Source organism: Ambystoma mexicanum, chromosome 14 (assembly GCF_040938575.1).
Source record: "Ambystoma mexicanum isolate Mex_15411 chromosome 14, UKY_AmexF1_1, whole genome shotgun sequence".
Taxonomy (NCBI): Eukaryota; Metazoa; Chordata; class Amphibia; order Caudata; family Ambystomatidae; genus Ambystoma; species Ambystoma mexicanum.
The window spans coordinates 595,942,262-595,969,305 of NC_090940.1; the positions used below are offsets into that span (position 1 = coordinate 595,942,262).

At 47.5% G+C, this 27,044-nt stretch overlaps 1 protein-coding gene across 2 annotated transcripts in view; it reads left to right on the top strand.

The window, feature by feature from the left end:
- Positions 1-27,044, top strand: part of ZC3H14 (zinc finger CCCH-type containing 14) — a 437,675-nt gene that overhangs the window by 379,617 nt on the left and 31,014 nt on the right. For both annotated transcript variants that reach the window (XM_069637953.1, XM_069637954.1), the window contains exon 16: positions 21,192-21,298. In XM_069637953.1, coding sequence (XP_069494054.1) covers positions 21,192-21,298 — 107 coding nt within the window. The remainder of the gene's footprint in view (positions 1-21,191; positions 21,299-27,044) is intronic.

Sequence of the window (27,044 nt, forward strand, 5' to 3'; positions counted from 1 at the left end):
AAGAAGGCCACCTCTGTGGAGGGAGCCCCTTCTCTTCCTGCTGTTCCTACAGCACCCATTGGGATCCATGCTCCGGACGGGCTGGGTCCAGTGGTGAACCCCGTCTCAACTCCTGTGGGAGAAGAGCCAGAAGACACTCCTGTGGGAGAGGTTCTCAACCCGGAGGATCATCCCGATCTTCAATGCTTGTTAGCTGAAGGGGGGGACCCTCCCGGGCAGACTTCTGTAAAGGACAGAGAGAGAGTGTCCCTCTCTCGAGGGTCTGAGGAAACAGGCCCTGTCCCAGGTACAAGGCAAAGTGCCTAGGACTTTCCGGATTTATTGGGAGGGTGAGCTCCTTGTTAGTGAGCCCACTAAGCCTGAACCTGGTGCCCTCAAGAGGTTGGTGGTACCCCAGGTTTACAGGCCCTTCCTACTGCAGTTGGCGCATGAGGTGCCCTTGGCTGGTCATCTTGGTACCAAGAAGACTAAGCAGAGGCTCTCTGCCCATTTCTACTGGCCTCGGATGGGAGTAGAAGTGGAGTCCTACTGCAGGACCTGCCCAACTTGTCAGTTGTCTGGCAAGACTGGAGGTAGTGTCATTGCCCCACTGCAGCCATTGCAGGTGGTTGGCACACCGTTTGAGAGGGTGGGCATCGACATCGTCGGTCCCCTTGACCCTCCCACGTCAGGTGGACATCAGTTCATCCTGGTTTTGGTAGATCATGCCACCGGGTACCCTGAGGCTATACCCCTTCGGACTGTTACGGCCAAGGTGGTTGCCCGGGCTCTCCTGGGCATTTTCACCCGAGTTGGATTCCCCAAGGAGGTTGTCTCTGACCGAGGATCCAACTTCATGTCTAGTTACATGAAAACCATGTGGAAAGAGTGGGGTAACCTACAAGTTCTCCACTTCTTACCACCCCCAGACCAATGGTCTGGTTGAGAGGTTTAATAAAACTCTCAAATGCATGCTAGGTGCTTTGGAAGAGCCCCTAAGGAGGAAATGGGATCTCCTCCTGCCATGCTTGCTGTTTGCTTACAGAGAGGTACCTCAAGAGGGTGTTGGTTTCAGCCCCTTTGAGTTGCTCTTTGGACATCCCGTGAGGGGGCCCCTCGCCTTGATCAGAGAAGGTTTGGAAGCCGCCCCTCCCGGTCCCGCCAAGCAAGTGGGGGACTATGTGTTAGGCCTCAGACGGAGGATGACACAGATGATGGGACAAGCAACGGCGAATCTCAAGGCCAGCCAGAAATTGAACAAATACTGGCATGACCTTAATGCATCGCAAGTGGAGTGGACTCCGGGACAGGAGGTCCTCGTGACGGAGCCTACCAAGCCTTGGGCATTGGCAGATAAATGGATTGGACCCTTCCGGATAGTCTCCAATATGGGCGAGGTAAATTATCTGGTCGACATGGGAATCCCAGGGGTAGCCCCTCAGGTATTCCATGTTAATAGGCTCAAGCCGTTCCACAGGCGAGCAGAAGTCTCATGTCTCTTGCTGGCTTCAGAGCAAGAAGAGGATGAGAGTGAGCCCCTTCCTGATTTGCTGCATAGCAACCCTCAGGATGGCCCAGTGGAGGGAGTGCAGCTCTCTCCAGATTTGACAACCGAGCAGCAGAGGGCCTGCAGGACTTTGCTCCAGCAGTATGCCTCTCTGTTTTCGCTGACGCCAGGCCTTACACCGTGGTGTAAGCACGAGATTGACACTGGTGACAGATACGGTTAAGAACCACATCCAGGCTGAGGTCCCCAAGATGTTGGATCTGGGTGTTTTTGAACCCTCAACCAGTCCCTGGTCCAGTCCAGTGGTCCTTGTCCCCAAGGCAAGTTCCCAGGCCCGTACCAAGGATTGGAGGTTCTGTGTGGACTACTGAGGAGTCAAGGCCGTCACCAAAACTGACGCGCACCCACTGCCCCGGGCTGATGAGCTCGTGGACACCATAGGTGCTGCCAAATTTGTGAGCACCTTGGACCTCACCTCAGGCTATTGGCAAATAGCTCTGACGGACCATGCCAAGGAAAAGACGCGTTCTCCACCCCAGAGGGACTCTAACAGTTTAGGGTCATGCCTTTTGGGTTAAAGAATGCCCCTGCCACCTTCCAGAGATTGGTCAATCATGCTCTCAGTGGGCTGGAAGCCTTTTGTGTGGCTTATTTAGACGACATTGCTGTCTACAGTGCCACCTGGGAAGAGCACTTGACACATCTGGGTAGAGTGTTGCGGGCCTTAAAAAGGGCTAACCTCACTATCAAGGCCACCAAGTGCCAGATAGCTCAGGAGAAAGTCACGTATCCTGGTCATGAGGTAGGAGGGGGTCAAATCTAACCTCTCCCCAGTAAGGTACAGGATGTACAGGACTGGGAGACTCCCACTACTCAAACCAAGGTGAGAGCCTTTTTGGGTCTCACTGGGTACTATCGCAATTTCATGGCGGACTATGGAACCATAGCTGCACCACTGACAGCTCTGACTTCACCCAAGCAGCCTAGGAAGGTCAATTGGACTGAAGACTGTCAGAGGGCCTTTAAAGGCTTGAAAGAAAGTCTGTGTCGGGCACCCGTGTTGTGTGCGCCTGACTACAGCCGACCCTTTATCGTCTAGACGGATGCCTGCGACACCGGAATTGGAGCTGTCTTGTCCCAGTTAGATGACAAAGGGAGAGAACATCCTATCATATTCATCAGTAGACAACTCAAGGGTAGAGAACTAAGGTGGGCTACTGTTGAAAATGAGTGTTTTATTATAGTTTGGAGCTTTAGGTGTTTTAGGCCCTACCTTACGGGGTCTACCTTCAAGGTCCAAACAGATCATAAGCCCCTAAAGTGGCTTATGCAGATGAAGGGTGAGAACCCGAAACTTCTCAGGTGGTCCATTAGCCTGCAAGGGCTAGACTTCACCATAGAGCACAGACCAGGGAAGAGTCACGATAATGCAGATGGCCTTTCCAGAAGGTATGTTGACCGTCTGGATGAGGGTGTCTATCCGTGGGAGATTAGGCACCCTCCACCTCAATCTAGGGGGGGGGGGGCGACTGTGATGCTGGAAATGCATCGGAGGGACAGGGCCTCTGTATCCTTGTCCTTTACTGCTCCTTTGGGACTCCTGGCGGTGCAGCTCTTTTGGTTTGGTGAACGGACCCGTGGGATACCCTTATGGCACCCATGGGTGGGGGTACAACCCTGTGCCCCTAGTGTATGTTTTTGGGCACCTGTGGGTGGCCCACAGAGCAGGGTATGGGCTGGTGGCAGCTCCATGCTGAATTTGACAGGTGCGCGGAGTATCCTCCATTTTGGGATACCCCGGCCCTGCCATTGGGATCAGTTGATTCCTGATGGAAAACAAGATGGCCCCGGTGGCCTCTTACTTTCTATTACCCATTACGTTGTTTTCCCAAAGTCCTGGGAAGCCCTGACTCTGTCCCTTCCCCCTGACTGGCTGTTGGATGGAAGTGCCATATATGGTGTTGTGAAGGCCCAGTCAGACTAGTGGAGCCTTCCGGGTGATGTATGTTGTGGGTACCTCCTGTGGGTGGGACCTGGATGAATAGAGTGTGTGACGAATATGCATTCTGTGTTGTGGGTTTCTAGTATCTGGTGGTTGACACAATGACTGAGACAACCCTGCCCGAAACCCATATGAATGCAGCTTGGAGTGTTGAATGGCTCGGTACTTGTCCAAAACACATAACGTGTTGTGAGTGTCTGGAGAGAAGTGAATGGCCTGAATACCTCGTGTGCCTGATTGGATCCCTGCCTGCATGAATGCCCGTAGTCGTGATTGGATGCTTGAGTGTGACCCAGCAGAATGAATGGGAGATCAACAGTATATCTGGGGACCTCTCACTGCTAGGAATCGTGTTCAGAAGCTGAAGTCCACTACGACGAGTAACTGGATTAACTGACGCTTGACCTTGAAGCCCTGCTGGACGAGAAGAATTGCTGTTGCTCTCCTTCACAATCTGAAAGCTGCTGTGCCTCCAAGGACTGACCCAGAGAGGACCTGGTAAGGCTCCCTCTTCCCGAGCTACGAGGGACCATCGTGCACTGCTGATCTTTGCCAACGCTCCCTGGTAGACCGACCTTCGACAGGCTGCCGACCCGTTACGGGGACTGCTGCGGAACTCCAAAGAGAAGCACCCCGTCTGTTGTCCGCCACTGTCGACAACCGCCGTCGCCGACCGGAGCCGCCGTGCTCCCGTTTGCCTAAGAACTTCAACTGATCATCGGACGCCCTCGTCTGCATCGGCATCCGCTTGTCTCCCACTGGAGAAGGCCCGACCGTCGACGCGCCGAGGAGCATCCACCGGTGGGTTTCCCGCCACCTACAGACCGCAGAGACGCCGACGACTCGACGCCCTTGCTGGGCCACAGTTCTTCATCATCTCTTTGCGGTCCAGAACTATCGTCACCGAGGTGCCCCGCACGCCTCTTCCTTGCAGGATGCCAACGCTCTCTCGTCGACGAGCACCGCTGGGGACGAAGCTGTCACTTCCCTGTCGTAGTTCACCCTGTTCACCGTCGGACGTTCGATGACCCGTGACTCCCGCCTTAAAGGGAGGGCACTCAAGAAGGGCGTCGATTCCCCGACACCGAACACCAAGTTCCCCGACACCTCTCGACGATCCGTGGCTCCCGCCTGAAAGGGAGGCACTCAAGAAGGATCGGTCGACGCATCGTCGGATAACTCTACTCCACCAGGTACATTTGGGGGGGGTAAAACCTTAACAGGAAGAAGTAAAACTATCGGACAACATATGGACTGGGCTTGTGCTATATATCTTTATTTACAGGTTGCCCAGGTGGGGGGGGAGATCTCCACACAGAACTGTGCCTAGTGGCAGGGGTCAGCATTCTGCCTATTGTTTCAACCATCTTATGTTCCTGCCTATCTCTATTGCTGGTTTCCTCGTTATTGATCTGTGTGACATTTTAACCGTACAGTTGATGCACTTTAATGAGATTTGATAACATTAGTGGTACCACTCTAGACGTGTATATATTTATCATTATTGACTGCCAAGTACAAAGTGCGTTATTGTGATCGTGTACATACCTTTGAATATTAATAATATAAAGACTGTGTTTTCAGTAATACAGTGTGTGGAAATTCCTTTGTGAGGGTTCGGGGACTGCACTGTACTTAAGAACCAGCCCGCATCTCCTCCTGAGAAGCTAGGCCTTGATTGCTCGACCACGTACCAATAATAGAGAATCTTGCCTGGGGTCCTCTGTGCCTCTCCTCTACCATATAGAGAGCGGAAGTACAGACACCCCCCAACGGTCTTTACAATAGGGTCGTCATCTGCTAGCGGCGAGAAGACCCTCATTGTTCTACCATTTAAGAAGGATCTGATACAGGTAACAGCGTCAAGTGTGCTGCTGTATTTAGATGGTTGCAGAGAATAGTGTGGTCGACTAGATCGAAAGCAGCTGAGAGATCTAGGAGGAGGAGTAGTGCTAATTTACCACTGTTTTTGAGCTCATCGATTGGGTCTTCAAATCGATGAGGACAGTTTCTGTGCCATGCTGGGGATGGAAACCTGATTGTCTGGCTCCTAGCAAGTGTTGTTCCAGGTGTTTTTGAATTTGTGTGTACGCTACCTTATCCAGGGTTTTTAAGAGGAAGGGCACAGTAGTAATGGGTCTATAGTTGGTTGGTGTAGATGGGTCGAGGGTCGGTTTTTTTAAGAGTGGAGTACCCATGATTGTTTAAGGTTAGTAGGAATGATGCCACTAGTGAAGGACGCATTCATGAGTTTGGTGATGAATGGAGAGCACGGGCAGCATCCTTGATAAGCTGCGCAGGGCATAGGTCTCTCTGACAATTCAAAGGTTTAAGGGACAGAATAATTATTTCCACTTCAAGGATGGAGATCTTGGTAAAGTTGAATCGCGTAGATTAATCTATGGTAGCCTTACCAGTAGTATTGGAAGCAGGGGGATCATTTAAGGCAGTTCTTTTGCATGAAATTTTATTTTGTAAAGTAGCTATTTTATTGGCTAAGGCGATTTGGATATCTTCACACCATTTTTTGTCTTTCGTGCATGTGTCGGGTAGTGCTATTGGAGTCTCTATTTCTTTAAGAATGGTGAAGAGTTCCTTTGTGTTGGATTTGGCGTTAGATAAGCGTATTTCAAAGGATATTTGTTTTGCCTGGCATATTTCTTTTTTGTAGAGGGAGGACAGTTTTGAGCTTTTTGACTTTGGATGGATGTTTTGTCCATGTAGCCTCGCAATTTCTTTTTTGTTGTCTTAAATTAGGTGTAAACCATTTATTCAGATGAGTTTTCTGTTTACTTGGTCTTAGTTCTGGTCCAAGGAGGTGGTCATGATTTTATTGTATTCTTCAACCAATCTCTCAGGATCAGTGTTGTCACTGAATGAATTAAGGGTGGGGAGTAGTATCGTGATAAGCCTATCCACAGTAATACTCTTTTTATTTCTGGTTAGTGTAGGTGGAGCCCTAATGGCTGTAGTCGGTGGAGGTCTATTGGTGGAGAGCATAAAGAACACAAGGTAATGGGCCATCCAGGCTAGTGGTGCAATGGATAAGATGTTAGCCTGGCAGTTGTGGTCTGCCACCCAATCAAGTATTCTGCCTTTATTATGGGTGGCAGTGTTACTTCTTTGGGTGAATTCAAGTTCCGATAGGGTGTTAGCTGTGGTTATGGCAAGCTGGTCTGATTGGTCATTAAAGCCCATATAAGTGTTTTTACCAAGAAACCTTGAGTATAAGAGTCTATTTGAATACATGTAATTATAGACCTCTGTGTAACCTCATTACAGGTTCACATTCTCGCTTGAGATAAGCCTGGCTGCTCAGCTCGCTACCAAAAAACAGTCTGGTACAGACTTGTACCAAAGGTTGGTTTTGCTTACACCTGTATTCCTAGTTGTGTGTATTGGTACCTGAGGGTACTGCATACAAACGTTTCCTAACAGTGTACAATGCCCATTTTAGGCCCTGCCTCAAGCTTGCCCTGAACAAAAGGCGCCCTAAACAAAGTGGTTGAGTGTAGCAATTTAAAACCAAAACATTAGTTCCCCAATGTCTACAATAAAAGTACATTGGACGAACGTAGTAAATTGACGTTCACCCCTTGTGAAGCCAAAACTATATTTCTGATGTTTGTTAATCTGCTTAGAATCACATGCTGTGCATAGTCCGACATCCAGTGGTCACTGCGGAGCATTGCATTTTGTTTTCCGTAGTCGAAAAGGGGACGTCGACAAGGCGTGTCTGTAACACTATCCCTATAGTGACGTGCAGTGTACCCACAATCCCTCACGCGTCGAGGTCCCTCAGATTGTTTTTTTCCACCCAGATATTGGTCGCCTTTATGCAGAGCTCCTCGAGAGACATTGCAAAAAACTTTATTCGACCTTTGGTCGCCCATAACTTATATTATTACTTACATCCCTCCTTCGGCGTCGTAGCTGCAAAGCTGTTCACCCCCGATCAAGATCTCCGACGGCGGTGCCTTCGACGGAGGAGGTTGTTCGCCGAACACGTGGCCTGGCCACGACGGCCAAATACAGTAGGGAGAGTGGGGTCGTGGGACATTTATTGTTTCTCTTTGAGAATGCCTTTCCCCTCCCTTTCCTTCGGGGTTGTTGTCACATGCAATCTGTTCCTCAGCTATGGAGAGAACACCCTTTAGGTTTTGCCCGCGTTGCAAAGGCAAATTTACCTGGAAAGACGAGCATAAACGGTGTAACCGTTGCTTGCCCCTCGACCACTTTGAAAGACCGTAGGATCAAGAGGTGGGCAGCCTACGCCATGTCTAGGTCTGATTCATCACCCGCCACCGAAAGTGACGAGGAATGTGACAACCCGACGTCCGTTTTGGAAGTCGTAGACCTCTCTAAGGAGCGTTCACGCTCCTCGTCTGTCACCAGCCCCGACAAGCTCGGCTCACGCCCTGCTTATGGGGATGAACCCCCCCGGCGACAAGGACACACACAGAAAACACTCCCATAAACACACAACCCACGGCTCTTCCTCGTTGAAGACGAAGAGAGCATTAGCGCCAACGGAGACGCAGGTCCTACCGGCGGCCTCCTCAGCCCGTAAGAGTCTGAATCCCCCCTCGCAACCGCGACTAGCAACTGGGCTACCCCCAGACAAGGGTGCGAAGACTAAACCGCCAGATGATGCGCACCGGCAGAGAGTAACGTCGATGCCGGAGGTACCCTCGACAGACAGTTTAGTTGTCGAGAGCCTGGCGCGGATTATTTCCACTGATAGCCAGAGATGGACGGCAAAAGAGACGTCGGTTACCACTCATAAGGCCTGGGAGACGCCAAAAAGTTCAGAAGGAAGGCAGGAACCACCCGCTCTGTCGAGAGGGACTCCTAGCCTACCAGAAGGCTTTTCAGGAGGCGAGGGCAACCTCTCTTCGACGTTATGGGATAGGTCGAAGCGTTTTGTAACGGAAGGCCCTCCCTTTTCTCCCACTGACCGCTCCGGGGTACCTCAAGAAACCCTAGAGAGACTCCAGTTCTGTGTGGACAAAATGGAGAGGTTTATGGAGACTCAGAACCTTCCAACACCCAAGAAATCAAGAGAGGGTCCTCAGGAGGATCCCAGGGCCAAGTACCCCAGGCTGTTTGATCCCCCCCCAAGAGGATGTAGATTTATATGACCTCACTGGAGAGGACCCCCACTTTCAGGAGGATGACGAATTCTTAGGTAATGAAGGGGAACAAAACCTAGAGGAGGAAGGTTTTGAAGACAACCCGGAAATGGGTGATGGGGGCTTCGGAGAAGACCTATAAGAAGGCGCTTCACAGCCCTGGCAGTTAAGATCAGCGTTTTCAGACCCTGAAGCCATAAACCTGTCCCCACCTAAGGACTCGCTTATTAGGAATACATCTCCTATAGACGATCAACCTACCTTTAATGCACTCCTACGCAAGGCAGCAGCGCATTTCGAGATCGAGACCGGGGAAACTTCTCCTGACATCGACTTTGTAGAAAAGATCATTAAGGAGAAACCCCCTGTCAGCCAAACCATTCCCCTCCTCGCCTCAGTAAAGAGATGAATTATTCCTTCACTATCCACTCCCGCGTTGACCAGAGGGGTCGACCTGAGGATAGAAAAATTGTTTAGTCCTTCTCCATCGGACCCGTTATACATCAGGGGCCACTCTATACCAGACTCCTTAGTGGTGACAAATACCAGGAAGAGAGCAGGCGTCCCGCTGTCAACTAGCGAGGTACCACCAGATAAAGAAGTAAAAAAAAATGTTATGCCCTAGGTAAGAGGATTACAGCCTCAGCTGCCTTTTCCGCAAGAATTGCCAACAACAACTCTTTGCTGGCAAGTTATGCAGATGCACAATGGAGCAAACTACATAAGGACATTGAGGAGGTACCGGAACCCCTACGTACTCGCCTTCTAGCCACAGTGGCTGAAGGGACCTTAGTCAACAATAGCGTCATTAAAAATACTCTGGATGCTGCAGAGACGGCTGGGCGTTCCCTAGTCCAAGGAATCCTACTCAAACGCCATGTATGGCTATGTAATTCAGGCTTTAAACCTGAAACACAAGCATCTCTTATTAACAAACCTATAGAAGATGCAAACCTCTTTGGTAAGGCGGTGGATGAGGCACTAGAGACCGCAAAGAAGGAATTTGACACAATCAAGACACTAGATCAAATTTCAAGGCCTCCCAACAAACGTGGTTATGGCAACAAGCGTTTTTTTCGAGGCCAACGCCAGCAGCAACAACATCAGCAGCAATACTCTGCAGATAACTGCTCCTCTTACCAAGGCACCAGTGGACAATATAACCAAAGAGGACAACGTCGTGGCAAAGGAAGAGGTCAGGGTCCCACCCCTAGAGGTTCCTAAGTCACCAACACCAAATGACTCAAAGATTCGGGTCCCCTCCCATGCTTCGCCAGTCGGGGGCCGGTTAACATCCTTTCTTCCAGCATGGGAGGGTATAACATCAGACCGCTGGGTACTATCAAGCATAGCCCACGGCTACTGTATAGAATTCAACAGTTCCCCTACGTACAGACCTCCAAGGGGACGACGCATGTCGCCAGAACACCTCGCCATCCTTCTTCAAGAAGTGGACCAACTACTAGAAAAAGGAGCTATAGAGGTCGTGCCTCTATCCCAGGTAACGGAAGGTATTTATTCAGTGTACTTCCTTGTACCCAAAAAGGACTTAACCATGTGCCCTGTACTAGATTTGCGCCCAGCGAACAAATTTGTCGAACCTCAAAAGTTTTGTATGGTGACTCGACAGGAGGTAATCCCCCTGCTTTCACAGGGAGATTACATGACAACACTGGACATGAAGGATGCATACTTTCATATTTTAATGTTGCCAGCGCACAGGAAATACCTCAGGTTCATGATAGAGGGCAAACACTCAGAGTGCTACCCTTCGGCATAGCATCAGCGCCGAGAGTATTCACAAAGGTACTGGCAGTGGCAGCGGCTCACCTGCGCAGGTTGTCCATCCCAGTATACCCTTACCTCGACGATTGGCTCATAACAGGGGATTCTTACGAAACATGCTTCTCAAATACCCAAAAGACTGTAGACCTTTTGTTTCAACTGGGCTTCTCCATCAACGAGAAGAAGGCCAGCTTAGACACCAGCCAGATCAAACAATTCCTAGGGGCTCTAATTCGAACAAAGGACGGCCTCGTCTTCCCCTCCAACGAGAGGGTCCAAAACATGCTGTTTCAAATCCCTCAATATGTGGCCGGTCGAGAGGTGACGGTACGCAAAGCAATGCGCTTACTAGGAATGATGGCGTCATGTATTTATTTGGTACCTCACGTGTGCCTGCGCATGCGCCCAATGCAAGAGTGGCTCAACAGCCAGTGGTGTCAGGCCAGCGGACAATGGGACGATCTAGTGGTGGTCTCGCACGCCTTGGTTCTCTCGCTACGGTGGTGGTCGAAGGAAAACCTGCTAATAGGGAAACCATTCGCCACCCCCGCAGTGGATGCCACTCTAACCACAGACGCATCCCTCACAGGATGGGGGGCTCACCTATCCCATCAGACTGCTCACGGAGTCTGGACTCTGAGCGTAGCATCCAAGCACATAAACTTACTGGAGCTACTAGCTGTGTTCAAGGCACTGAAAGCCTTCCAGGCACACCTACAAGGGAAGACAGTGATGGTCCTCACGGACAGCACCACAGCCATGTACTACCTCAACAAGCAGGGGGGCACTCACTCTCCAGGACTGTCCAAGCTGTCCCAGAACATCTGGAAGTGGGCTCCCAAACACAACATTTTCCTACTGTCACAACATGTACCAAGGGAACTCAATCTGCTAGCAGACGAACTCAGCAGAGACTTCCCTCTGCCCTCAGAGTACGAATGGCGGTTACACAAAGACATCGTCTTCGACGTCTTCACACAATGGGGATTACCAGAAATAGATCTGTTCGCAACTCTGGAGAACTCACAATGCCAAGATTACGCCTCCAGGTACCCCCAGAACCAATCCAAGGGGAACGGTCTATCGATACCATGGTCAGGGAAATTTGTTTACGCTTCCCCCCCTCCCCCGACTCCCCTTCTCAACAAGATGGTGCACAAGATGCACAAGGAACAAGTTACTATGATACTGGTGGGCCCTATGTGGGCCACAAAGCCTTGGTTCGCTCACTTGATGGCAATGTCCCTATCTCCTCCAGTGAAACTTCCCTGCCCGTACAACATGCTGTCACAGGACAGGGGCAGGACACTACATCCATGCCCTCAGACCATGAACTTAGCAGTCTGGCTCCTGAGATCATAGAATTTGGACATTTACAACTCCCGCAGAGATGCATGGACATTCTCACGGAGGCTAGAAAGCCTAACACTCGTCACTGTTATTCTAGCAAATGGAAAAGATTTGTCTTCTGGTGTAGGGGAAGGAGCATCAACCCAGTTGACTGCTCTCCCACACAAATTGTTCTGTACCTGACTCGCCTACTAGACTCGGGCTTGGTGTTTAACTCTATTAATGTCCATTTAGCTGCACTTTCCGCATACACCACTTCCCAACTTAAAGTGTCATGGTGGAAAGTCCCAGTTATTAAAGCCTTCATGGAAGGAGTGAAGAGGATCCACCCTCCCATAGCTAACCCCGCTCCCGGATGGGACCTGAATGTGGTACTAACCAGGCTCATGGGGTCACCCTTTGAACCCATGCACAAAGCAACACTTAAAGACCTCACTCTTAAGACTGCTTTTCTAATAGCTATCACCTCAATTAGGAGAGTAAGTGAACTACAAGCGCTCTCTGTACTAGACCCCTTTGTAACGGTTCACAAGGATAAGGTGGTTCTACGCACACATCCTAGGTTTGCACCAAAATTTATCTCTAAATTCCATGTCAACCAGTCAATAGAACTACCAACGTTCTTTCAAAATCCTTCAAACTTAGGTGAGAAGAGCCTGCATACACTGGATGTTCGCAGAGCAGGGATGTTTTATATGGAAAGAACTAGACCATTGAGAAAGACTAATCAGTTCTTTGTCTCGGTGGCAGCAGGAAGAGAATGAGATGCAGTTTTGAAATCCACTATTTCTAGATGGATTGTACAATGCATCACTCTCTGTTACGCTCTTGCTAAGAGAGAACTACCCTTCAAGCCAAGAGCACACTCCACTCGAAGCACCGGAGCTTCCATAGCTTTCGTTGCAAATGTCCCTCTTGAGTCCATTTGCAAAGCGGGCAACCTGGAGTTCTGTTCACACCTTTACAAAACACTACTGTCTAGATGCCCACTCTAGATCTGATTCCCAGGTGGGACAAGCAGTATTAAGACATCTTTTCTCTACTGTTCCTTCTCACAACCCACCTCCAACTCCGGGTACTGCTCGCTAGTCTATGCACAGCATGTGATTCTAAGCAGATTAACAAAAAATCAGAAGACAATGCATTACTTACCGTAAAAACATTTCTGATGGTTGTATCTGCTTAGATTCACATGCGCCCACCCTTCCTCCCCGCTCGGATGGAAGGAACATAGACTTTCTTCTATATCTCTCTTTTCTATACTCACTCGCATCTAATAGGCTCCCTCAGGGCAGAAAAAATACAAATGGAGGGACCACGACGCGTGAGGGATTGTGGGTACACTGCACGTCATTATAGGGATAGTGTTAAAGACACGCCTTGTCGACGTCCTCTTTTCGACTACGAAAAACAAAATGCAAAACTCTGCAGTGACCACTGGATGTCGGACTATGCACAGCATGTGAATACAACCATCAGAAATGCTTTTACGGTAAGTAATGCATTGTCATTAACTGCCACCAGCCCCCGCCTCCCTCCCCAAGAAGGGTGCTAAAATCTTGTAAGACATATAAGAATTGCTTAAGAAGCACACGTTGTCCTGCTAACCTTATGGTCCACCAAGGACCATATACCCTTAAGAGTGAAAAAGGGATGTAATGGCAAGGGGACTTGTGCAAAAGTCCCCCTGACCACCAAGTAAATTACAAAAGCCAAAAACAAAAGGGTACATTGTAAAAAGGGCAAAGGTCCTATTCATTCTGGACTGCAGGATGCCCAGAAATCTAATCCTACCCTGACACCTGCCTTAATTGTTTGCCGTCTTTCTTTCAAAGAATTTCTAGTCCTAGTAAGGGGACATTACACATTGGCCATAACAGTCTTCTTAGATAGTATACTGGTCGAGTGTCTTAAATCACGTAGTTGTTGAATTTGGGACCCTAGACCAGTGAGCACTCCCTTGGCATTTTCAGATTCTTTTTCAATCGGGTTTCTGTTGCCAGAAACCTAAGAGGACATTACTTGGAAGACTAATGGCTCACTCTAACAGAGGCATGTAACGCACTGCACTGCAGGCCAGCATTTCACTCTGCCACTTATAGAGCAGCAACATGGCAGAGGTTACGCTTGCTGCCAGCCATTATACCTCAACATTGCAGCCAGATCTGAAGCACAAATGGGACAGGCTGTTTCATGGACGTTTTTAATGTAGACTCACTGTCCATCCTTCCCAAATACTTGTTGCTTAATTTTCTGTTCAAAATCTTTGTAGGATTCAACGCTGGTGTTAGGCAAGATTGTATGCAGTACCCATTGGGTGCACTACTACAACCCTGACCTCCTGGGAGTAGTAACCCAACCTTTGGTATAAGTCTGTACTAAACACGTTGGTAGTGTGGACTAGTAGCCATGCTTATCTCAAGAGGGGTCAATGTGAGCTGTAGTGGAGTTACACAGAGGTTCACAGTGACAAGTATTCAAGCAAACACACACAGGGTTTCTTGATAAAACAATTATTAATTTATTTAACAGTCAGTTAATGTAAGCCTTCTTCAGAAGGGAGCACTTTAAAACGACACATAAATACACTTCAAAATTACACAATCTCTTAGTTCAGAATCAGTAACTACCCATTTGGGATGGCATACAGCAGAGACCTACACGCACAGGTGACTTCAATTGCTAGGGTGCTGTTGACATTCATGTATTACTGTTGGTATTCAAAATTAGTTTAAGAGCAAGTAAAAAGTAAGATTATTTAGAGCAAACAAGTTAACACAAATATTTCTTAAGCAGGCAAATACTTTCAGATCCCCCAAAAAGAGTCATTCAGTTAAAACAGGCTAAGCCAAAGTCAAAAGGCAAGAGTCTATATGGGTTGAAGCACTTCTTTGAAGATACGTAGAAAAGTCTTTGCACAATGTTTCAGAAGTCTTTGAAGAAAAAGATGAATCAATGAAGGGCCACAAGCTGTTAGACGTGTGAGTAGCAGAAGATGCAAGCAACTCTACAGCAAGAGGTAGGTTCTCTTAGACTTTGTACAGTACCTTTAAAATTAAGAAAAGATGCAGCAGATGACTCCTGTTCCTGTGCGTTTCTGCAGATCTCACTGTTCCTGGGCCTTAGTTGTGGGGAAAAGAGGGAGGACATCAGGGGACTCCTGCACTTTACAGGGATGGTCAAAACTTGCAACCGGCAAACTTCACTTTCAGTGGTTGTTCTGTGTTTCAGCTCCTGGCGTCTACCGCAAATAGCAACACGTGGTTCTTGGCTGTCAAGATGGACTTTCCTTGCTTCTGGGGTCCCATACTCTGTTGAGGGGGCTCAGGCTCGGTCAGTCCTGCTTCCTGGGAGTCCGGAGGATCTTCGTGGAGCTCTTGGCCAACTTAAAAGCAACGCACACAAACTGGCGTTCCTCCCCCTGGCTCTACGGTTTCCAGCAGCAACTCTGTGGAAATTCAACCAGCTCCGAGATGGATGTCCATCGGATGGAGTTGATTGGTCCCACCAACTCAAGGGGAGAAGTAGTTCTTGAAGGGGCTTCTCTGTCGATGCAAACTTGGCGTTTCGGCACTGCAGCAGGGATTCACTGGGCAAACCAACGGTAAAGGAGTTGCAGCAGGCGTCTTCTTCAAGTTCATCTTCGGTTCCTTCGTCCAGTGGTCGACTCTGCCTTCAAAGTCAAAAGACTCACCTTTTATACAGTTCTCTCGCTTTCATTCCAGCTTAGCTGTCACTCACCCAGCAGGGTGGCTGTTCTTGCCGGACAGTCAGCTAGCCAATCATTAGAGTGCATTTGGGTCTCCTAGGAGACTAAGCACAGGGAGTTTCTGGCACCTCCCTCCCTTCCTGTCTACCCCAGACACCCTGGAGCCAGAGGCAGGCTTCACTCATGAATCCCACCAAAGGCAAAACGAACAAAGAGACCAAACCTGGTTTGGCACGCAGAGTAAATCTCAAGAAGGACCTTTCCACAAAGAAATGGTGAAAAAAGAAGACGGGCCGTTTTGACAAAAATGGCACCCTTGCGTGCTTTACTGTAGCTGCGAACGCAGCCTGCGGTAAAGGCACACCACGGTAGAAAAAACAAAACCACTGCCACCAGCCATTCAGTGAGGAAAGGGTAACATAACATTTTTTACATGAGAAGCTAAACAAAGGGGATACTAAGTAACCCCTCCAGCACCCTATTGTAAGATAGTGTGTGCTGGGTCTAGAAAGTTACAAATGTAAGTAAAGTCAATTTCACTTCTCGGGGAAACAGTAGTTTATCCCACAGAAGGTATTTAAACCTTGGGGAAATCTAAGCTAGAATCAGCAGTAGACACCATCGCTCCACTCAATCTCACCAAAGCCAAACCGGCAGCCCACATGAACAAATGGTTCACACCAGAGATAAAAATCCTCCGAAACTCCAAACGAGCCGCAGAAGCCACCTGGAGAAAAACGCCCAACCTCTCCAACAAAGCACAACTCTCAATAGCAGCCGCCACCTACAAAACTGCCATCCTCAAGGCCAAAAAAGAGACATATGACAACAGAATTGAGGGCGCCAAATCCAAAACAAAAGAGATTTTCAATATCCTCAGGGAACTCGAATCCCCCCCCCCCCACACTGGCAGAAACCTGCGTGAAAGATGCAGACTGGTGTGAGAGGATTCAAAAAGCTCTAGCAGACAAAATCACCATGTTACATTCCAAAATCGAACCGAAAAAGCTTAGCCTATCCAAAAAAACAAACCATCCACCGTCCACTTCTCCCAAAACACCTACCTGCCCCCCCTTCTCCTTCTCACCAGTATCCACTAAAGAAGTAGAAAGCATCATTAAGGGCCTCAAACCCTCTAGATGCCAAGGGACTCATGCCCAGCTCCCATCATCCAGTAAGGCGCCAACATTCTGGCCCCCTTCATAACAGCCCTTATCAACGCATCCTTCAAATCAAGCTCAGTGCCTAGCACCCTCAAGGAGGCCTGGGTCATGCCACTACTAAAAAAACCTAATCTAGACCCCAATAACCCAACCAACTACAGGCCAATTACCACCGTTCCTTACATCCTAAAGATCTTAGACAGAGTGGCCTACCTGCAAATACAGAAGCACCTGGAGGACAACAACCTCCTGGGTCTCAGACAATCCGGCTTCAGGCCAAGGCACGGAACAGAGTCAGCCCTACTGGACCTAAAAATCCAGATGGACGAGGCAAAGGACAAGGGTAATCTAGCCATTCTCTTGCTGCTAGATCTATCAGCAGCATTCGACCTCGTCGACCATCAGATCCTCACGGAACATCTGATGACTTCAGCGGCCTTCTCTAACCAGGCGACTGCCTGGATCCAGTCCTTCCTAGCCAACCGAACCACCCGGGTCTTCTCCCCGGGGGCCTCAGCACTCCCTGTCCCCATCACATGCGGCGTCCCTCAAGGCTTGTGCGTCTCGCCGACCCTATACAATATCTTCACTAAGCTATTGTTTGACCGCCTAGACAACCTGGGTGTCACATACACAAACTATGCTGACGATACCCAGGTTCTCATCACCCTATCAGGGTGCTACGACGAGGACTCCACCAGAATTAACAATCTATATTTGGAGATCCAAGCCTGGATGGCAGAGCACGGTCTATGCCTCAACAATGAGAAAACTGAGCTCCTTCTTGTCGGCTCCCAACCACGGCTAAACAAACTAGACCCCCGTTATGTGTCCATCAACATAGACGGTAACCTAATCACAGTTGCCAAAGAAATTAAAACCCTTGGGGTTTATCTAGACTCTACTCTCTCGCTCAAAAGACAGATAAATGCCACAGCCTCATCCACAGTTTACACAAATAAGCTTAACGCCTGCAAACCTTTCCTTTCTGCCTCCAGCTGCATTACTCTAGCCAGAGCGCTAGTGCTCTCAAAAATTGACTACTGCAATACTCTTTCTCAGCACGTCAGAACGCAACCTGAACAAACTACAGGTGCTTCAAAATAATGCCCTCAGAGCCGCCCTCAGTATCCCACGACACACCCACATCTCCAGCATCAGGCAAGATGCACACTGGCTCCCTGTACGAGACAGAATCACTCTCAGATCCCTCGTCATTGTCCATGAATGCCGCTCCAATGACGCACCCAAATACCTGGCAGACAAGTTCCACAATCACACATCAACTAGACCAACCAGAACGCCATACCCACATTGCCTTTCCATTCCCAAATTCTCCCTAAAAAAAGCTGGTGGCGCCAGCTTCCCGGTCCTAGCTGCCAAACTATGGAACGCTATGCCACTAAACCTTAGAACAGAACCCTCCTTTTGGACTTTTAGAGCCAAAACTAAAACATGGCTTTCCAACAAAAACTCTGCTTAATGTACTTCCTCTCCGCATGTCCTTGTCGACCAGCTTGTAACCTGGTCTACCACACTTATTTTTGTTATTTCACAGTCTGTATTGTATAGTCTTGCCATGTTGTAACTGTATCTAAGTCTTGCCATGTTGTAACTGTATCTAAGTCTCCGGCGCCCGGTTACCCTAGGGTTCGGCGCGCGGTACAAATAAAGAAACTAAACTAAACTAAACCAAGAGACTTCCCTGTGCCACTGCACTAAAGGTGCTGTTTGCAACAATGTAAAAGATCATGCCTGTGGAGTTTGTCAGACTCTACAACCAAAAGAAACACACAGTACAAAAATCACATTAAAATACATGAGAGAGTGGGAAAAGAGGTCTCACTCTCTTCAGGTTAAAAAAATCAAGTCCTCAAAATACAGCAAAGTTGCTGGGGGGTCTCTAATGTAGAGGGAATTGGCACATTTCTGAGAATTCCTAACAACTGGGAAAGAGGCAAGACCTACACTTCTACAGTGTTGGCATCTTTCATCGATTCACATTGGCTAAGGCAGAGGGTCAAAGTACGTGGGTGCACTATTGTTTAAATGCTGTTTTGGAACTGCTTTGTATGTAATGTCTTATGACTCCCAGAGCAATGACTGGTAATAATTCATAGCATGGGAGAGTATAAAAAAAGACACTCGAACTGCAGTAACGGGTAAGTAGCATGATCATAGTTGTTCAGGGGTCATGTTGCGTGAAAGTGGAGAATGTTGAGAATGATTGCAGGGCCTCCCAACGATGGTTGCTTCTACTGATTTAGTACTTAATGTGAGAGCGGAACCTCCTCCTGGCAGAGATGGGGCCGCCTGAGTGGCCAACACGGCCTGGTAATGGCTTTGGCTCCTCTGCTCTGATGACCATTAGTGCCGCAGATGCAGCAAAGAAGGCACATTTTTCATAAATCCTCAACACCCCAAGATTTTGTGGATTTAATTTTCTATTAAATGCTTTCATAAATTCCCTATTTTCCCTGAGTATGGTACTATACTATCTCCACATACTATATATACATACATACGTACATACACATACTATACATACCATCTTCACCTTCCTATAACTTCTCCCCCTTATCTTCCCCTAACCCCTCCAGCACACTCTCTACCTTTCCTCCCGTAACTGACTCTGAGATGCCCCCCCTCCTGGCCAAAGCTCACCCTACAGCAGCCCCCACTGACACCATCCCCTCCTCACTTATCCCCAAAGTCTTCCCACCTCTGGTAACCTTTCTCACCTCCTTCATTAGCATTTGCTCACCACCTCTACCTTTCCTACTGCCTTTAAACATGCGATTATCATACCTATCCTAAAGAAACCTACAGCTAACCCCCTTCTTGCTTCTAATTTCCATCCTATATCCCTCTTACCTTTTCTATCCAAACTCCATGAGCGCCTTGTTTATTCACGAATCTCATCATGTCTGTCTAGCCTATCTCTTCTTCCTCCGACTCAGTCTGGTTTCCGCCCCCACTATTCAACTGAAACAGCCCTTACCTACGTACTTAATTCTCTTCTCACTGCTCGCTACTCCAAACACTCATCTATTCTTATTTTACTTGATCTGCCTGCCGGCTTCGACACTGTAGATCATTCTTTGCTCCTGGACTCACTCCTCGGTCTGTGTTGGTCTGTTCCATCATGGTTTTCATCTTACCTATCCAACCGTACCTTTGCTGTCTCTTGGGGTTGCAACACTTCTCCTCATGTTCCTCTCGTCCATGGTGTTCCTCAAGGTTCAGTCCTTGGTCCCTTTCTATTTTCCTTATATACTTCCTTTGTCGCCCACATTATCTCATCCTTTGGAGTGTCACACCACTTCTAGGCTGACGACACCCAGCTATTTCTATCCTTCTCGTCCTTCTCCTCGGACATTCATCATACTCTCTCATCCTGCCTCACCGCCATCAAGTCTTGGATGACCTCTAACTTCCTCACTCTCAATGCTGAAAAAACGGAGGTCCTATTCTTTCCCGCTAACGCTCTCCTCTCGCAACCTCCTCCCTCTTCCATCTCTTTTCCTCCCTCCTGTCTCTCAATCGCTCCCTCCGCCCTCAATCTTGGCATTTACTTTGACTGTAATCTCTCCTTTGACCACCACTTCTCACCTACATCGCGCGCCTGTAGATTTCATCTCTACAACATTCACAAATTCCGCCCTTTTCTCACTTTCCACGCTACAAAACTCATCTCCTCACTAGTCTTCTCCTGACTATTCTATTGTTGTGTTGTGTTCTTTGGTCTTCCCCACTCACGCCTTGCTCCTCTTAAATCTATCTATCATTCTTCTATTCGCTCACTCTGTCTTCTCTCCTACCATAACCCAATTTCTCCTTCCCAAGCCTCTCTTGGCTGGTTACCCTTCTATTCTCAACTTAAATACAACTTTCTCTGTCTTGTGTTCAAATGTCTCTATGGCCTTGCTCATGACTAACTTGCATCTCTCCTTTCTTTTTACTCTGCATCTTGCTACCTCCGCTCTACTAATCTTTTTAGACTCAGTCCCACGTCCCACTTGTGCCCAATCCCGTTTTCGCTCGTTCCAGCTTCTAGCCCCTCTTCACTGGAACATGCTCCCCCCTGTCTCTTTCACTCCATTAATTCCTATCCTCTGTTCCGTTCCTCTCTAAAAACCCACCTGCTACAGTCCTCTAATTGATTTATTATGCTTATGTACACTGATTCACTTACTCTTATGAACTCTAATTGATTGTTACTGTTTATGAACACTGATTGACTAATTACTCTCAGGAATGCTAACTGATTGTTACTATTTATTAACACAGTTTGAATGTTACTGTTTATGGATGCTGATTTGCATTTTGATTCATTATTTTGTTGACTGTCCTATGTGAAGCGCTTTGGACAAAAGCGCTATATAAAACACAATAAAACACAATAAATACAAATGCAAAATACAAATACAAGAATATTTAATGGAACTTATTCTCAATGTCCTTGATCAGTGTATAAGATGTCAGCATTGAGAGACCACCCTGCATGCAGAAAACCTAATTGAGCCTCCACAATCTCTAAAAGAGTATTATTTTTGTCTCTTAGCCGTGTAGGTACGCCGCTCATTGCCAAAGGCCTGACTGCACCTTCTATCACCCGTCATCGACTCTGCCTCCACGGCATGCCTTCAAGTGGACCCGTCAACAAATAAGGTAATTGAACCTTGAGGTTTTGCACAAATTAAGCTTACTTTGCACAATGCTTTGGAAATTAGCGCTCTCCCTAGGACAGGGGTCTGCAGCCTCCGGCTTTCCAGATGTTTTGGACTACAATTTCCCTGATCTCTCACCATTGACTCTGCTTGCTAGGGCAGAGGGGAGTTGCAGTCCAAAACATCTGGGGAGCTGAAGGTTGCAGAGCCCTGGCCTATATCAAGGGCTGCATGCATATTTCAACCACTGTCCTTTAGTAGTTTGGTATATTGACCAGTCCGTATCCCTACAAAATATCCCCACCAAAAATATGACCATACATATGGCCATTTATCTCGCCATAGGCAATAATTTTGGGGAGGATATTTGTGGGAGCGGGGGTTGCGGGAATGTCCCCCGCACGTTTTAAAATAATGCAGGGGTTACGGGGGTGTCCCCTGCAAGGTCCATTGGTCAATATCGCCGCAAAAATATGGCAATATTTTAGTATTGCAATATTTTTGTGGAGGTAGTAACGCATGGAACCGACCAGTCTTGTATTCTTCCAAATTAATGGCATGTGAAGTTCAGAGTGTGTTCTTGTAGGCGAGGGATATCCAGCCATTATCAGTATTGTACCGTGTTGCCATTCGGCAGAGGGTAAGAGTTTTCCCTTTTGAGCTGACACTTCACCGGGGGGGCGGGGCACACCTTTAGAAATGGTCTCTGGGGGATGTCACTGGACTAAACCCGGAGTGACATGACTGCAATAAACAAAGAAAACAGTGTCGATTGTGATTCCACAACTGTAATATCGGCTCAGTGTGAAACCACAGTAGTGTGATGATCTCAGTGTGATGTTGCTGTGCCAAGAGCCGCGCCCAGATTCACACCACTGCAGTAGATGCACCAACTAGTGTGATGGGAATTACCAGAATCGGTTGTTACTTCTGCAGGTATCACTTCTGTAATGCAGCTCCCGATGTGTTTGGAGCTGCAGTAAGGTAGCCTATTGCACTGCAACGCTTAGAGCAGGGGGTCTTCAGCCTGTGGCTCTTCAAATGTTTTGGACTACAACTCCCATGATTCTTCACCATTGACTATGCTCACTAGGGCTCATGGTAAGTGTAATCTGAAACATCTGAAGAGCCAAAGGTTGCAGACACCTGTCCTAGTGTGATGCCATGGCAGTGAGGTGGTACCTGGTATTCTATCCCATCTGAAATTGATTTATTTTCAAAATGCATCCATCAAACCCTATGCATAACGTGATTAAAATCACACAATGTGCATAGTTTTATACACTTTTATATATAAGATTTTATTGAAGATTTAACATTAAAAAGTCATATGAAAACATGGCACGTAAATGAGACACCTGTCTCTCAAAGGCAATAACCATTAGTTAGTTTGCTCGATTGTGAAAAGGGAGTCTATTGAGGGGAAAGGAAAAGGGAGGAGAAGCAAGTGAAATTGGGAGGGGAAAGTAAAAGAGACATTTATCTTAAAGGAAAGAAGTGAACTGAGGAGAGTGATTTCTAAAGATCCAAGATGCACATTTAGCACCCGTGGCATCACCCAATATGATCAACAGCTGAGTCAAATGCCAGCCTAAATTGGCCAATACGTAATTGATATTAAATAAAATCATTTTGATACCGCATAGTGTGGTACTTGTCTTGGTCACTTTCAAATTAATACTCCAATGTCTTGTCAGATGAATTGCCTGCCTTGTTATACTACTATCCCCCAACAGAAGAGGCACATGGCTAGTGTACAAAGCCATCCTTGACAATATTAGTGTATTGGCTATGGGCCCTGTTAAGGATGTTTTTCTTAAGTCCAGCTGGTGTGGAACTTCATAAGACTTATTTCTTGGTATTAGAGCCCCAACTCTTAATATAGGCCTTTACTACACAAGTTGGTAGAGTGGCTGAGCGCCTGGATTCTCTTAGGAGGGAGGAATGTGAGCTGTAGAAAGAATTCAGTACATGCATAGACCCAAGAAAACACTTACTTAACGTTATATTAAAATATATTTATTTATATATACACAAGGCACACAAGCAAATCTAAAATGCAGCAACTACCAATAACATTCTGTTAGAAAAGGAATAAGATTGTAAAAAGAACAATAATGCAGGTGAGTAACTTTTCATATGCTTTACATATCCATCACACAGAGTGACTTCAGTTAAGGTAATCTTACCATCTTACCATTAAAAGGGAATCTTACCATCAATGTGACTTTAAGATGTCGCTGGGTACGAAAAATGTGCTGTCCCAAAATCCTGACCCCCCATTACACCAACTAAGGTGAGTGGGGGTTGCAGGGATGTACCCGGCTCTCCTCAGTCGGTGTAATGGGGGTCAGGGGTTAAGAAAGAAGAAAAAAAAGACCCTCATGTGCCAGCTCTGACCCACGTAAGATGCTGCAGGGGATAGAGGCAAGTCGGCAGCACACTTCTATGCCGCTGAGACGGTAAATTTGTTGGGGGGCCAGTAGGGGGATTCGGGCGAAGAGTGATCTATGTGATCACTGTGCCGCGCTGTAATGCAGGTCGACATATTCGTGGTTGACATTACGGGCGGTGCAGTGATCACATAGATCCTGTAAAAGCATTTATTTGTACCACCTTTGCAAAATTCAGTTTAAGGTGAAGTAAAGGTTAGACAGAACACAGCTAGCAACTGGTAAGTTACAATGTACACTCTCCAAAAGGTATTTAGGCAGTCTGTTTCCTAACAAAAAAGTGTTCGCAATTCAAGTTTATGGAGGATCCAGCATTGCCAAAGCCAGTAGGATCAAAAAGATGGACATTTGGGAAACCAGCAAAGCCACAGTCAACTGGACAGCACAGGTTCTGATGAAAACCTTCAGAGAAAACTAAATATCAAGTCAGTTGTTCTTGTAGAAAACACAGCTCAAGAGGAACCTTCCTTTTGGAATACAGGTTGCAAGACCTGCCCAGTGGAGTTGAGATCAACTCCCAAATGAGAAAAACAGCACTCCCAAACCAAAGGAGCACCGGAAATGTCCTAAGGTAAGTGTAACCCAAGCCCCACAGTACCTGAAGAGTGAAGTTGAAAATGTAGCTGGGAGCCTTCTGGAGGCAATGATAAAGACCCTGATTCCTGCTTCTTGGTCGTGGTGACAAAAAGGGGGACCTTCGGTGGGCATCTGCAGCAGTACTCCAGAAGGGGTTGACAGCAAAGTATTCGGCTCACTCCAGCGTGTGGTTTGTGTTTGTGGTTTTGGTGCCTTTTGTTTGTGGTTTCGGTGCCTTTTTCTTAGCGCCAAGAAGAAACAAATATCGCTGATTGGATTCTCTTCAATTACTCGGTCTTGGATTCTCTTCGATTACTCGGTCCTGAACTTTGGGGACGGGACTTTTGGTGAAGATTTTCTGCCTCTGGAGGTCCACACGGATGCCTGCAAAGTTTCAGCCGATTCGATCTTTGGAAGACAATGCACTCGCAAATGGTCCAAGTACCCCCGAGTATTGGTGTTCTGCAGCCCAGGAAAGTTGTCGTACATCAGGGGATGGACAAATTGAAGGTGGTCTTGAGGCTGTTTGTTGGTCCCACCAGCCCAAAGGAGGAAGTCGTCCTTGGCAGACCTTCCCTGTCAAGTTGAAAACGGGGTCAGGCCAGCTGCAGGGCTTCACTGGTACTTCAGCGGTTCTTGAAGGTGCTGCTGGCATCTATGCTCATCTTCTGCTTCGGATCTGTAGTCCAAAAATCCTCGCATTATATGTTGGATCCCATTCATCCACCCCAATGGGGCTGTGAATCACTTGGGGGCTGGCTGTCCTATAGGACAGTCGGCTGCGCCGTTTAAACTGGTTTCAGCCAGGCACACCTACAAACAAAGGACAGTGAAGTTTCGGGACCCTCCCTCACTTCCTGCCTTGGCTGACACACTGAAGCCTGGACAGGCTTCAGGGGAGAAGCCCGCCAAAGACAAAACTCACAAAGGACCCAACCCCACCAGGAACGATAGGAGAGCACAGAAGGAACTTAAAATGGCAAATGGCGAACAAAAAGATGGGGGGCCATTTGGTCTGATGTACTGCAGCTGAGAAATCAGCCTGCCAGTAACATGCACAAAAGGTAGAAAAGGTATCCACTGCCACCAGCCATTTAAGTGTGTTAGTTACTGTAACAAAAAGTTACAGGAGCAGTGGGGAAGGAGTTACAATGTAACCCCCCAGCACCTGATATAAGGTGGTGTGCGCTGGCCCCTTAAAAGAAAAGGTAAGTAAGATCAAAGTTATTTTACTACTCCTGGGAACTTTAATTCACACAAAAGAATGAGATAAAATATAAAGAGACGTCCAAGGGACTCCTCGGTGATGCTGCATAGAGGGTGCTGTGTGTCACAAAGTCAATAACAGATGCCTGTATTAAACACACAGAGGCAAGCATACTCCATAACAGCAGTGAAGTAAGAATCCCAGTCAGAGAAAAAGAATGAGTGGATGGGAAAAAGTTCCACTCACTCGGGAGAATACATTAAAAAAGCCCAGAGTCCAGCAAAAAGTGCTTGGTCGTGGGCTAAAGAGAATTGGCACATAAACTGAACATTCTCCCCGGCGGGGCCGAAGGAACACATGGCCAGATTTGGTGCCAAGGAGCGATCTTACCCTAAAATTCATATCTACCAAAGATGTTATCAATGGCTTAATTTGCAAGGATTTAAATGCCTCAGAGAAACACATGGTTCTACGCAGTCGCATTGAGCCCTTTTGGTTTCTTTGTATCAAGCAAATTATTAGGTAGGATTCCAATTTCCTCAATGCTAGTTCTCTTTTCTATTTCCTACGATGTGCTTTTGCAGTAGACAACCCACCCATTCTAAGAGATGTGCACTAGTTTAATATGCTTCTACAAAATGACATGCTTCTGGACAGGTTTTCTTTTGATATCTTATTTAACGAACATGTTTGGGGCTGTGAAACGAGCTTTCGGATTGTACAGTCTATGCATTTTTTGCTACATGGGCACATCTGTATTACATTTGGGGTATTTTGTAAAATGGTGCCATCATGCATACGGCATTTCAAATGTTTTTCTTTTGTTTCCACACAGCCAGTGTGAAGTGATTATATTTGAAAGTGATTTATTTTTAAAATGCATATATAGAAGCCCAAATGTGTAGACTTCAGCTTATCCAGCCCTCTGATTTAAATGCCATGATCACATTTCCCCATCGATCCATACCTGCCACTAGCTTCCTATTTCTATTTTCATTGGACATTTGTATGGCGCCAATACCGGGTGTTTCCAGGCGCCACAAGACAAGATGGGGTCAGGGGGATGGGAATTGAAAAATAACTAAAACTGTTAAATTACTCATGTGACAATCCTACCGTGCAAGTGCATGACAAGGTGGTGCGTGCAAGGGGTAGAGGGTGGAGGAAGAAGTGCAGGAGTGGGGTACCCCTAAGGGTGGGGGCATGCAAGTGCTGAGCGGGCCAAGGCAGCAAGTGCCAGTGGAGGGGGGATGAGTGCTGTGGACAGGGAGGATGAAGTTGGGCTAATTCGGGAAAGGGAGCTTGAGGGCAAGTGCTGGGAAAGGATGCTGGGCGGACTGGTAGTTGGTGGTCTTGCCCCTGTATGACTCTAAAGGGACCAGGCCCCAGTTGCATCGGCAGATGTAGAGTTAGCACGGGAGAGGGAGGGGGAGGGGAGAGGGAGAGGGAAGGAAGAGGAGAAAAAGAAAGATTTGAGAAGTTTCTGGAAACTTAAGCAGATATGGCCCAAG